The sequence below is a fragment of the Thamnophis elegans genome, chromosome 4 (genome assembly GCF_009769535.1).
Source record: "Thamnophis elegans isolate rThaEle1 chromosome 4, rThaEle1.pri, whole genome shotgun sequence".
NCBI classification, from domain to species: domain Eukaryota; kingdom Metazoa; phylum Chordata; class Lepidosauria; order Squamata; family Colubridae; genus Thamnophis; species Thamnophis elegans.
In genome coordinates this window covers 42,514,914-42,529,460 of record NC_045544.1, presented here as the reverse complement: position 1 = coordinate 42,529,460, position 14,547 = coordinate 42,514,914, and the positions used below count along the sequence as shown (strand labels likewise).

Genomic DNA, 14,547 nt, shown 5'->3' with positions numbered 1-14,547 from the left:
TATGACATGCGTCCAGCTAGTTTCTGGGTCTCTGTCACGCATGTGCAGGGCACATTCAGGGGTCACGTGGGGGTTGGAGGCACATGCTAGGGGGCATGTGCAGGGGTTGCACGTGCATGTGTGGGTGGCGGGCGGCATGGCATGCGAGGTGTTCAGGGTGCATGCTAAGGGTGTGTGTGCATGTTCAGGGGTCACACATGCATGTGTAGGGGGACATGGGGGGTCACACACACATGCGGGGGTGGGGCGTGCAGGGGGTTGCTCACACATTATGGGTGTGCGTGCATGTGCGCAGGCGCTTTCACCACAGTGCCAAAAGGATTAGCCATCACTGGTATATATAAAATAACATGACCAACTACCTTAGTTATTAGAATACTGTACACAACCATGAGAGTTGAAAGAAAAGGTCCAGCTAAGAGAGGAAATATCCCAGATAACAATAGCACTTAGACTTATATACCACTTCATAGTGCTTTACAGCCCTCTTTAAGCGGTTTACAGAGTCAGCCTATTGCCCCAACAATCCCGGTCCTTATTTTACTGACCTTGGAAGAATGGAAGGTTGAGCCGGTAAGGATTGAACTACTGGCAGTGAACTGAATTAGCCTGCAATACTGCATTCAAAACACTGCACCACCACTACTCCATAGATAAGTACATTGCCTGACTGGAGCCTTCCTTCACCAGGATCTTATTTTTTACAAGATGAAATAACTCAATAGATCATTTCTGCTAGTTGCAGTCTTAGCTGTAAGTGTACTCTACTAGTAGTGTTCTGTAACAATTGTGAGAATAATCCTAATTGCCTAGGCTTATGAATCACAACAACTATAAAGTAAAACATTGAGAACAAACTCACCAGCCATTTTTTAACCTATCATGTTATGCAAACCCAGATAATATGCTTGAGAGAAAGAAAAAATGCTAGTTAGGCAGATAATTAGTTCTCAAAAATCTTCCTGTTTTCAAACTACCCTCTTACTTTCCTCTCTCCTTCCACCCTCTTATTAAATTTATCTTTGATGTCACTGTTGCAATCAGAATAGGTGAGCCTTTTCTGGATAACATGATTTTAAATCAGTGGACTTCCTGTGCCAACAATATGAAACAGATTGTTGTCATTAGGAATAAACTGTGATTTATTAACTCTATGCCACTTTGGCTACTAAAAGAGTAGACTTTAAGAAAAAAAGATCACCTTTGGATTTGTGATTGGAACAGAAATGAAATAATTGGGTCTGTCTTGGTTTTTCTTTTTCTTCGTTATTGTGCTGTCTTCTTCACTCCCCTTTCCTGCTATTCTCTTTCTCTTCTTTTTAACAGATGGTTTAGATTTGCTCGAGGCTGGATAGAAAGCGAAACAGTTTTTATACTGTAAGCACATGTAAGTAGAATAATGCATAACATCTGATAAATACAACATCAAAAGGCTATTCAGACATTATTTTATCCTAATTTTCAAATCCGAATGCTAAAGTTTCATCCTTTCTTAGTCAGAAACAACAACATTTCCATTTTGTTCAAGATCTTCCTCTGTCTTTGGAAGTCCCAAAAGTGCTTTTTCAAAATGCAACTGGACTTTATTTTGCTCTAAGGTGTTTCACTGATCATCCAAGAAGCTGCCTTAGTTCTGAACTGAAATGCAGAATTGAAGGTTAGCAATAGCAATAGCAGTTAGACTTATATACCGCTTCATAGGGCATTCAGCCCTCTCTAAGCGGTTTACAGAGTCAGCATATTGCCAACAACAATCTGGGTTCTCATTTTACCCACCTCAGAAGAATGGAAGGCTGAGTCAACCCTGAGCCGGTGAGATCTGAACAGCCAAACTGCAGAACTGCAGTCAGCTGAAGTAGCCTGCAGTGCTGCATTTAACCACTGCGCCACCTCGGCTCTTGGACGAGAAGCGAAATGTCTTCAATCAAAACAATGAAAGTCCAGTTGCCTTTTGAAAAGCACCTTTGGGACATCCATGACCTGGATGGTCAAGAATCACCATAGACATCCATCAGGGGTGGTATTCACCTACCTTCCCTACCGGTTCGCAAATGTAAATGCACGCATGAGCTTTGGCAAAAAAAAGGTGCCTAAATGGGATGGCATAGAGCCAGGGCAGGTGGGTAGGACCCACCCGCAACTTCCACTACTGGTTCGGGTGAACCGGTCCGAACCGGCAGAATACCACCTCTGACACCCACCCTTGGAAGTAATGCTAAGGAGTGAAATGGAAAGAAGAACTAAAAACAAAGGCCATATTACCCTCTTTTTTCAATGTTTAAAAAACCCAACAACACACTGCTAAATACAAATCTGGTCCCAGTCCAGGATTAAAAACCTGGAGCTTCCACATATTTTAGACTGATATTCCTTGACACTGGCTGTACTGGCAGTAGCTAATGATTAACTAAAGTCAAGAATCCAATAGAAGGGAATATGTGTAGGTTAGAGTTGAATTGTGGCGTCCTTGGTGCTTTTCAAGCTTGCTATTAGCTTGCTATTAGCTGGTGATATTAACATCACCAGTGCTAGGGAACATGGAGTTTGCTGCCTGTTGTATGCAACAGTTTGGCCTGCCAGCGTATGTGGGGATACAATTTTCTCTTTACTACTTCCTTGATTAGACTATTGCCTTCTACTAGATTGCTCATCTGGTCTTAAACTGGGTGTTGATTGCTGCAGAGGATGTGTTTAAGTACACATTGGTGATCAAGACAAGCAATCTAGCAAAAACCAATATCCTAAATGAAGAAACTGTCAAGGAGAAAACCACAACCCCATCAACAGTGGAAGGCAAACTATGGTGGGGAACAAACTCCATATCCCTAGCACTGATGATATGATCTAGTCAGGTAATGAAATGTCTGCAAGCAATCAACCAAACTAAGAGAGCACTAAGAACTTCAAAGCCCAGAATATCTGGTATCAGTTTGCTTAATCCTACTAATGTCCGCCCCCCCCCTCCCACTCCCCAATTCAACCTCTAATACATTAATGGGGAAATCATCTGCCTGCCCCAAACAAACATTTGTCGTGGCTAAAAAAGCACTGAAAAGTCAAAAGTTTGAAAAGTTTCTACCTGTTATAAATGTAAAACAGTGAGGTCAAAATGATTAGGATATACAGTTGTTTGCAGAAGGGGCATTTGTTCATTTTTTCTTTTATGAAACACTCATACGTCACTTCAAAATTATTGTATTCCAGTATCTTCTGGGGCACCTTGAATCCATGTCACTTTTTTCAGAGTGCTCATGTGAGTGTACCCTTTCTGTATATTTTGAAACTTAAAACTCAAATTACATTATTCTTTTCCACGTGGCCTTTGCAGGGTACTTATTAAGACTTCCTTCTGCTCCGCTCCTAAAGCTTTAATTAGTTCTGTGTTCACACACCCTGATCACACTTAATCTTTTAGTTAGTTGCCTCTGGTATAATCAAGCAATCCCATCTTTCTTTATTCAATGTTTTAACTGCATTTTTCATTATTGAAATTGCCCTTTTGTGGCATTTTCCTACAAAGTTAGCACCAGCAAGCATTAGAAAGGAAGCTTTTGCTTCATAGAAAGAATTCTTATACTGAATAACTTGGAATTCAAACATACTTCAGAAAAAGGAAACTTCTAGCAATTTTGAAAGGGAGAACTACCCTAACAAGACCTGGAATTTGAAATGGCAAAGATTAGGGGATTTTTTTTTTCTTTAAGACATCTGGCTTTATGGTTCTTATTTGCTTAACTACAATGTGAATATCCAATATAACAAAGTTTCATAGCTCTATTCTACTAAACTTACTGCTAGGTTCAAGTTCAATATCTGCTTCAGCAAATGGCATTTCCGCCATCAAGTTATCAATGGAATTGTTAGAGCTGTATGATTTCTTCCTTTGCTTTTTTCTTTCTTTTTTCTTGCACTCCACAGTTTGTTTTCCATCTGGAATACATTTAAAACAATGAATTTGGTTTTAGATTTCATGGCTGATTAAACCATCACCAATAAAATTCTGTCCTAGACTTACAAGCTAATTACAAGGCAGCTTTTCAAGCACAATATCAGAGGTTCTCCAGCATTTGCTTATTTCTCCAGTTTTCAAGTTTAACTGACTTTTCAAAGCATTAAATAATTACAATAAGAGATACGTTTTGAAAACGTATTTGAAAAACAGGGATGCAGTTGACTCAAGTTTGTCATAACAATCCACAGTGTAGAGTAATTCTCTTGCTGATTTTTAAGCTTTGAAACTAGAATAATTTTCTCTGGGTGGCTAAGTAAGCTATTAACAGTGTTTAATTAATGTGAAGTAAGGTTGGCGACTCAGTTCTGCACTGAAAAAAAAATGATTTAACCAAGATACATTCAAAGGCTTCTCATAGCTGGAACTGTTGAATGGAAACAATACTATTACTTGTTTGGCTTCAGATTTTATTGGTTACCACTCATTTCTTATTTAGAGCTATTTGGGAAAATTATGATAAAAGGTGGGATGCATACTTTTAAATAAAGTAAACGCAGACTTTTTTTCCTATTCCAAATACTCAAGTATCTGCAACTCCACTATTGTGTTATCCTTATGTATGCATTCAGGGACATAACCAAAAGCCATGATTCAATTATATTATCTATTACTTAATGACTTGTAATGATGCTTATCAAACGAACAACCACATAACAGATGAATTGAGGAAATTGTTTTTCATTTTGATCTAGGTTGCAGATCTAAGCAGATTTAGAGAGATTTGTTAGGGAATCTCCAAAACTTTGCTGAGTTCCCCAAGGCTGGCTGAGCATAGAATTCCATCCTGAAAAGCAACAAACTCAGCAAGCACGTTTTAAGTTTTGCTCCGTATCACTACATTAAGTTTATTAGCATATTTGCATATATCATTCAAGTGTTTTCCAGAACTCCATGCCACTTTGATTATACCATGTGCTGTACAAATATTATGTTTGTGCCTTCTAAAAAAGAGAGCTTAAAATTCTTTGGTGTGTTTGACTTTTTCTTTTCTTGAGGCTTTTTACACTAGAGCAGTAATGGCAAACTACAGGTGATATGCCATGCCATTTCTCATGACACACCAGGCCTCTAGACCAGTGATGGTTAACCTTTTGGGGGCTGAGTGCCCAAAGTGGGCGCCCAAAATGCCAAAATGCAATGTGAGCACCTCCCCGCACATGCCTCCCTCACCCATTTTGGGCTTCCAAGTTGATGCAGGCGGCCTTCCAGGCCCAAAACAGTGTGCATGGGGAGGAGGCTCATGTGGTGGCCCCAAGACCGGTTTTGGCTTCCAGATTGGTGCAGGCTTCCCAGGGCCAAAATGCAATGCCCCCTGCGCATGCATCCCCCACATGCGCCCCACACATGCACGGCAGACCCGAAGAACAGCTGGCCGGTGGGAGGCGCATCCACATGCATGTTGGAGCTGAGCTGGGATGATGGCTGGCATGCCCGCAAAGAGGGCTCTTGGTACTATAGGTTCGCCATAACGGCTCTAGGCTCTCTACACTCAAGCTGACCTCAGAGGGCCCTGCTCTCACACGGCCTCTGGGGCCTCATGCAAGAATTTCAGAGTGAAGTAAAAAATCTTCCATCACTGCAGAAAGACACATCTCATTGTCAAGGTTGGGTATTCCACCTCTAACCCAGAGGGAATTTGGCAGCAGAGAAGCACATTCTATTCTTAAGACATAAAAAGAAACCAGTGGCTTGATAGATGGAGTGTGAAAAAACCCAAACATTTCATCCAGATTATTAGTGTCCTGTATAGTGTTTCCTGGATACCTCATCCCTAGCGCTAGAGGAGATAAGCCACCTGATTACAAGCTAATTGGCTTCAGTGTTCAAAAAACAAGGAAAGGATAACTGCTCCTGGAAGCTGTACATAAATTATAATAGCTGTTAGATGGCAACTGATTTTGGGGAGAAAAGATTTCTCTTGTATGAAATGCTAAGATGAACATCCTAGCTGAGCAATCCTGTCTTCAACAGGTTTATTTTTTTAAACCACTGTGTGCCTTTTTATCTGGGGAGGGGAAGAGAAAAATTGCCTGCCCCCAAATCAGCGGTATGAATTTCAGTAGCTCTGTTTTAGACAGGCAGCTAAAAGCTTACAAACGTAGACAGCATGTGAGCAATTTATTGGGACATAGATCACAAGTTCCTTTTTAGATGCATCATCACTGACCAAATCTAGTTTGCCATCTTAAATTTCCAAAATTATTACAAGCAAAAGGGCCATTGTGGCAACTATCTTTTATTAGTCTGATACTTTTGGTCCTGTATGAAGACAGTATTTAATGGAACAAACAAAAAGGTAAGATGAATGTTCCTGATGGCTTTGGGTCAGAGCTTAATCGCCCCAATTGCAACACATAGAAATGCCTGTTTTGGCCATTATATAAATATAAATGCTATGAACAATCAATACGCAAGGAAGCAGAAACTGCTGAACAAAATGATTTGCAGTATTAACAAGTGAGGCAGGTATTCTTTCTCTCAAGGGAAATCATCAAAAAAGGATGAGACAAACAAGTGAGTCATAGTCATGAGTGGATAGTCTGCTGGTTAACAACAATAGATAGACAGATCACAAGTTACTCCAAGTCATAACAGTTAGTTGTTGTTATTTATTGGCCTATAACTTTCATTAAATATAATTTTTGCAGAAGTTTCATTCACAAAGAAGACCAATTATACTTTGCAACCCAATCTATATACCCCTAATATTGAAAGCTTTTGCTCTCACTTTGTGATAGTGTCAGAGACAGAAAAGCTTTAAATTTCCTGCTGTAAGTTGCAGGTTGAACTGAATAGCCTCAATAATTCCTTTCAACTTGATCACCATATTGTTGTAAAACAATGATAATCTTTAATTGAGTGCCTTAAGCCTAGGATTAGTTACTTTCACAGAATATATTGTTCTTTCCTTGTTTTCAAACTGAAGATGCATGTTTAATTATGGAGAAGCAGGGGTGTGGCTACTATTCAAATGGAAGGCATCTAGGGAATACAAGAGATGTAGACTAGATTGAGAAATCAAAACAACGCATTAGAAAATGTCTATGGCAAACCACATCTGGGACTGTTACCAATAAAATCATAAGAATTTTTTCATTATATCATCAGGAATGGAGCCTGACCTGGAGAATCTATTGCAAAGATCATTGCATAGGCTGCTCTGTTCCTTATTACTGAGAAACAGTGATTTGAACCAGATTCTATCGTAAATGTTCAATTTCTAAAATACGAACAAACTCTCAGGAATAGACAACATGCGGGTTTTATAACAAGGTTGTTCTTACTGCTGTCATACAGAAGCATGTAATCCTTAATTATTAGAAATTTTGCAACTCTGGAATGCCTCAGATAGGTTTTGCTGAAGCTATACTGCCCGGATCTACAGTATTTGGATCTGTAAATTCAAATACTATTCACAACTATTAGAAGCATAATAAAATATATCTAGATTCAACCCTTGCATCTCCCAAGATAGGTATTTCCTCATTATTTGTGCTACCATATCTGCCTTCGAGGGTTGTTAACTAGGAACTAGGGTTTATTTCAGCATATCCTGCATTGTAAAATATTTTTTTGGAAGTTTTCCTTATCACTCAGTAAAAGAAAAGTACTCCGTTTTGGTTGTCTGTAACTAAAAAAACAGGCAACATTTTAATACAGGTGGCCCTTGACTCAAGACCGCAATTTCTGTTGCTAATTTCTGTTAACAAGTGGTTGTTAATTGATCCATGTCTGGTTTTACCTTTTTTTGCGATGGGTGTTAAGTGAATCACTGTGGTTATTAAGTGAATTATATGGTTGTTAAGTGAATCTGGCTTTCTCCATTGACTTTGGTTGCCAAAAGCCATCTGGGAAGATTACAAATGGTGATCACATGACCACAGAATACTACAACCATTGTAAATACTTGCTGGTTGCTAAGCACCCGAATTTGTATCATGTGACTATGAGGATGCTGTGAGAGTTGTAAGTGCCAGTCAGTTTTTTTCAATACTGTTGTAACTTAAAACCAGTGCTAAACAGGTTGTAAGTTGAGGACTACTTGTACCTGAATAATTGCTGTCTTAGGTAGTAAATATGAATGCATCTCATTGACTATTAAAGCCGAGTTGCTGGCAGGTGTTAAAGCAGACCAGATATTAATATCACTTTCTTTCTAAGTGGAATAAAACATAGGAACTTTTAATTTCTCTCAGTAATTCAGTTTCTATGAGAAAATGGAAGGGCAGGGGCATAAAAATCACATGTAATTTTAATGAAAACTAAAACAATTTTCAATAATGGAATAAGATGGATAGAAAATTCAACTTCATATTGTACCATAATGTTTATCACATCCACCAAGTTTTAGTCAAATTTCTCTAATATGATAAACCTATGGTGAAAGAAAATCAGTTCATGTGTTATGCCCACTAAAAAAAGGACAAAATACCCACATGAACTAATACATATAAAACCAAAAGGTGACTTAACAAACAAAATGCAATGACTTCTAAGGCAGTCACTTACTCACTGCCAATCTGGGGCACAGAAAAATTGTTCAAATTGAGGTTTTATTACCCTTACCAACTGTTTGCTTAAAAAGCATGGGTTAATAAATAGTCGCATGTTTATGCATTTAAATGCTCACTTACTACACTACAATAAGCCCATCATAACTCCCATTCCTAGTAGTAACCTCCAGCTGCCAATTACATGATAAACCAGCAGCTGGATTAGACTTCATCAGCAAATTGGAAAGGAGGCCATCAGAAAACATCCGAACAGCAAGCTAGACAGAAAATATTTTTTTAAAAAGGTGACAGTGGCAAGTCGCTTTGTACTCTTGCCAAGAAAGCAAAAGTGGACATGTCTGCATAATATCCAAAAGTTGAATTGGACTCAAACAAGATCCTCCTTTGGTTGCAAGGTTTTTCTAAAGTCTTTTCAAACCAATTTGTTGATTTCTTTTAGCAGGATTATCACCCCATTTGTGGAATAATTATTCACAATACATGGGGAACGCTCATAATTATTCTTTCACCCATTAGGTGTTCTCTCTAGAGCAGTTATTCCCAACGTGAGGCCGACGCCCACAGTGGGGCAATTTGATTTTTCATGGGGGCAATTTGAACCTTGTTTAAACCAAGTTAATGGCCTTTTGGGCTTCCTCTGCGTCAGTAGAGTTCACTTTTTGAGTAAAGTAAGAATTATATGGGGGGGGGGGCACCAGGATTTTAGAGATGCTTAGGTGGGGCATGGCCAAAAAAAAAAAAAAAGATTGGGAACCACTGTTCTACAGATTCTGATGCCGTTATGATGACCGAGCTCCCTTTGGGGGTTAACTAAGCGCCGGAACAAAGCATTGCACAAGTTTTAGACGAGGAAGGGAGGTTTCATTATCTGCGACTGCCAAAAAAGTGAGAGGCAAAATGGAAGTGCCCCCCCACTCCCCTCCCACGTTAAGGAAGGAAAAGTTGAATAGAAGGGTGGGTCTGCTGGACGCTCCTCTCTTGGCTTTGGGGCCGCTGCTAGCATTGATTATCTCCCCCTCACCAATCTGTTGTGACAACTGCTTGCTCGCAGTTGGAGGCTGAACTTTTCCTCCTATTCCTCCTCGCCCAGCTTCCTTCTCCTCCGCTTCGAGCCTTTGGGAATCCGCCAGGAGAGGGGAGGATCCCTGTGCAGCCATAACGGCGCCGGAGAAGAGAGCTCCCCGTCCCACCTCTGGGGGCACCCAGGGGATCTGGGGACCAAAGGACCCAGCTGCCCCCGCGGCGAAGCGAACGGAGCGGAGAGTCCGGAAAAGAAGTCGCGGCACTTTCGATATCATCATAGCCCGGGCTCTCGCCTTCTCCGAGCACCTACGGAAAAACGAAGGAGTCAAAGGGAAGTTCCACCGGTCACTGCCGTTCAATCGGCGGAGCAGACATGATTTTGCTGCCCTCCCCCCCTCCAATTTAGGGGAAACTACAACTCCCGGCATGCAACGCAGGTTGCAAAGGGGGCTCGAAACGAGGGGGAAGAGCGAGCCGTGCATTGTGACGCCGCTTCGAATGTTTATTGGGAGCGAACGGCGTTAAGCCTTTCTGTTCGGCTTGCATTGCGTGTTACTCGTGTGAAAACAATTTCCAGCTATTATTCTTTCTTCCTCTCTGTTGTATTCTCGGAAGAATCAAAGTTCTTGGTGTGGAATATGGACTGCATCTGCATAATATTCTTGAGCCCGATAACCCGTAATTCCCACCAAGCAGCTCTTTATTGGAGGTGGCAACACCCCCAACCCTCTCTGTAAACTAGATCAAGACTTAACCGTTTTGGAAAATACAGTGTTTCTCAATATTTTGTCCTCTGGTACCCCACGAGGCTTTGTGCCAGGACAGCACTGGCAACTTCACTACAGCAATATGACTGGTTCAAACAAGAAATGATGGGGATGGCAGCCAAGCAATTTTGGAAAGTATGGCATGCTGTTGTTGCATGGCCCTTAGGAGCCAACTTCCTAATGAGTGCCTTGTATTTTCAGCTGCTCTACACCTGTCCACATACCTGGCTTTGAAATATAAACAGAAATTGAGGTTTATAGAACAAGGCTTCACTGGGAGATGTCTTAATTGATGATTTACTTACAATGTGGTGATTTTGGAATGATTCTCATTTGGGTTTACATTCAGTTTGTGCCTTTGCACAATGCATTGCACTTAAAAATTACCAGTTAAATATATTTTTTTTGCGAATTTACTCAATGTAGGCAAATAAACGCAAAGACATAACATCACACAACATTTTAAACTTGGATGTGTTAATTGACTTGTAGCTCAATGTACTGTGGAAGTTTTAATAAAGTTAATTTATGCTCCATTAAATCATGTAAATCCATGTTAACTCAGGAAACTAAGGTGGTCAGTCATGAGCTAGTAAGTTGTGTGAACCCAGCCCAGAGCAAAGGTATTCACCAAAAGAGATGATGGAAATCTAGTCACAATGCAAGCCCTACCTATTTTACACATGTCTGTATGTGACATCAATGCATATACAAAAAAGTGTGAAGTTTGTTTAGCTTACATTGTTTCCACCTTCTTGCTTTTTGAATCTTCCTCCAACAGATCTTTGAAATATTACTACTTGACTGCTCCATCATTCGTAGCCCATTGAATTCTCTTTTTTTTTTGTGGCCTTGGGCAAACATTTGACTATATATCAGTGGTGGGTTGCAGGCGGTACGCCCCGGTACGGGCGTACCGGAGCCGACCCGGAGCACCTGGTACCATTCCGGTACGGTACTCCAGAGGGCCCACCCGCTCACCCGAGCTCCTTACCTGTCCTTTAAGCCTTTGGCCCTTCCGCACATGTACTTGGCACGTACTGCGCCTGTGTGACGCTCTGCCAAGCAGCTGGAGCGTCACGGAGACTTGCAAAGGTGTTGCAGGCAGGTATGACACATGCGCGTGCACCGCACACATCCATGTGCGATGCTGGGCCCATTCCAACCGTACCGGTTGGAATGGGATCCGGAACCCACCACTGCTATATACAAATCTGAAACTCCTCTTTTTGCCTCTCTTGGGCAAGCACCTGTAATTTCTTGAGAAGAGCCCCCCAAAAATTATTCTCCATGCTCTTTCCTTCCCATTAGTAAACATGATGTTTGTTATAAGGATAAGAGGTTGGGCTATGAATGGAGGAAATCAAGTTCCAGTTCTCCCTCAGCCATGGCAACTCACTGGGCCAGTTGTTCTTTTTTAGCACAATATCACTGGAGTGTTTTGTGTGTGTGTTGGCGGGGGTAATAAAGAAAGAGCTATGCATAGAGCTGAACTGCTAAATAAAAGCACGATATAAGTCTAATAAAATAATCCTTAACTTTGTCAAAATATCCTGGTTCTGGTATTCTGGAACATTTTTCCATCAATATGCTATAATCTTTTAACTCTTTTGAGTTTTCATATAGTATTTAGTCTGCCTGGTCAAAGCCAAATCTATTCTTCTGAGATTTGGTCCTTTCATATCTGTTGGGACTACAATACCCAAAATTCCCAAGATGGGAAAGACTTCAATTAATCTGTGGATGATTTAAGAAAATAAAACAAAGCTAGGTTATCTCCCTTGCAAATTCACCCGCAGAGCATGAATAGAACTGAAGCCGCAGCAGCTGTCTAAGGAGGAAGGAAGGAGTTAATAAGACTCTGGAAAGAAAAGAGGAAAGTGTTCATATGGAACCAATTACAGAGGTATTATAAAGGATGTTCCCTCCAGAGGAAGAAAGCTAGCTAATGGAAGAGTTATCTTTCTGGAAATGCAACAATACACATCTTGAACAGCTGGCAATGAACCGAAATATTTTTAAACCCCTTTGTTAGAGATTAAAGGGAAAGAGTGACCAGTAAGATGGAGTTAGCAAATTCTTCTAAAAAAATAGTTTGAATGAAGCCCATTTTCTACCAGTTTCCAGATTTTGAATTCGTTGGGAGGGAAGGATATTTATAATGCTGCAGTTTTAATTGCCTTGGTTCTTTACTATTCAATTCAGTGATTTTCAAGGTATGTTATAACTTTCAAATTAAAGAGCAGGCTTGAGATATCTTTTTCATCAACATTTTAACATTCTGCTACAGAATGTTAAAAGACCCGTTGAACCTGGCCTGGTAGCCTGATCCTTATTTAATGGCTCTTTTCAAAGGGCAAACCTAATTGTCAGTGACTTATGTCCTAACTAGACTTACGTAGTCCACTTCTTACTAATCGTCACAAAGATTTTATAAAGGCAGCAAACTTGCATTGTACATGGAATAGAAAAATGGAAATCTAAACACTAAGCGGCATTGAAAAAGTAAAATATTACCAATCGCCACTTAACCTTTATATAGCACACCCTACAACAGGAAATGCCATTGAGGATTTATTTGCTTATGGATTTGTGATTGTGGATGTAGGATCATCTGAGAGATGGATTTGTGATTGGAGTCTAGACTTCATAGTGATTTGTGTGTCTTTTATAAAGCTAGCAGATGTCACTTCATCTAACTTGGCTGAAAAATGAACAAGGGAGGAATAAATGGTCATGGTATATGTTGGCATTAATGTTGGTTAAATGTTATGGAGAAATGCTGAAATGTAGCTAAAACAGACATAATGGAACCCTAGTGAAATGGACAGAACTACTGAAGATACAAACTATAGAAAGGAGAGGGAAATACAATTAGAATTTGTGTCACAAAAGAAAGTAGTGAATATCCTCTTATTTCAAGTTTCAATTTATAGTGACCATCTGTGACTGGAGCCTACCTTTAATGATGATGATGATGATGATGATGATGATGATGATGATGATGATGATGATGATGAATCAAAAGCTGAATATAAGAAAGAAGTAATTGAGAAGCGAGCTGAAAGTTGGAAAAACAAAGCTATGTGTTGCGTCCTCACGATGCAGCCGGCAGCCGCAGCCAGAGCCCAAGGCTTCTGATTGGCTCTGGCGTGCCTGCTGGCCGGCGGGAGAAATACGCGCTGCCGATTGGCTACCCGCCTGACAGCTGTCAAGTATAAATAGCTGTCAGGCGGGCTCTGTTCTCCGTGTTATGTTCTTGCTGTTGTGTTCTGCAATAAAAATTCCATTGAATTCACCTCAGGTGTGAGTCTTTAAAACCGGCGACGAGGATGAGCGACACGGACCCCGTCCACGTCCCAGCATTGTCTCCTTCTTCTGTTTTCGCCACTTTCCGCCCTGAGGAGGAATCCTGGGATTCGTTCATTGAGCACTTCGAGGTTTTCCTTCGGGCTCATGATCTGTCTGACTTGCCTGAGGGGAGGAAAAGGGGCACCTTCCTCCACTATTGTGGCCCTGAAATGTTTGCTACCGCCAGGGCTCTTTCAGCACTGACCCCGGTGTATACAATGCCCCTTGACATTCTAATGGCCAGGCTCAAGCTTCACTATGAGCCGACGCCATCCAAATACACCCGCCAGCAGTACTTCAGGCGCTGCATCCAACTCAAGGGACAGTCCATCAGCCAGTATGTGGCTGGCCTGAGGGCTGCCGCCATACATTGTGAATTTGTGGACCTGGAAGATGCCCTCCTGGAGCAGTTCATCTGTGGACTGCTCGATATCAATTTGCATCGCCGCATCTTGTCCTGCGCCGAACTCTCCATGAAGATCGCGGTGGACGAAACCCGTGCCTATGAGATGGCCAGCCAGTCCACCCCTGATGTCCGAAGGTTCCCTGCGTCTGCGTTGCCTGTGCTGCCTCACTCTAGTGTCCACTGTTAGATGATGACCGATGAGCTCCGCGCTGATCTCGATTCCTCCGTTGATTGCCTCAAGTCGATGGCCGTTCAGGATGGTGGCGCTTGCCTCACCTGTGGCGGCCGCCACTCAGGAGCCTCTTGCCGTTTCCGTAATGCCCTCTGCCGCAAGTGCGGGAAGAAGGGCCACATTGCGGCCGTTTGCCGCTCGGCTCCTGGAGACTCTCGTAGCCCGAGGCCTCCTCCTCCTCATTCATCGGCCGCCTTCCGCCGTCCTGCTTCTGACTCTTCTGCCACCCGCCTGGGGTGCTA

General features: G+C 41.5%; 1 protein-coding gene across 4 annotated transcripts in view; it reads right to left on the bottom strand.

Moving 5' to 3' along the window:
• Positions 1-9,992, bottom strand: part of AKAP7 (A-kinase anchoring protein 7) — a 70,271-nt gene extending 60,279 nt beyond the window's left edge. For 2 of the 4 annotated variants that reach the window (XM_032215615.1, XM_032215614.1), the window contains exons 1-3: positions 9,548-9,848; positions 3,793-3,930; positions 1,202-1,347 (exon numbers count right to left, since the gene is read on the bottom strand). In XM_032215615.1, coding sequence (XP_032071506.1) covers positions 1,202-1,347; positions 3,793-3,930; positions 9,548-9,827 — 564 coding nt within the window. In that variant the 5' untranslated portion in view covers positions 9,828-9,848. The other 2 variants (XM_032215616.1, XM_032215617.1) reach the window with 2 other exon arrangements.
• Positions 9,993-14,547: the final 4,555 nt, after the last annotated feature.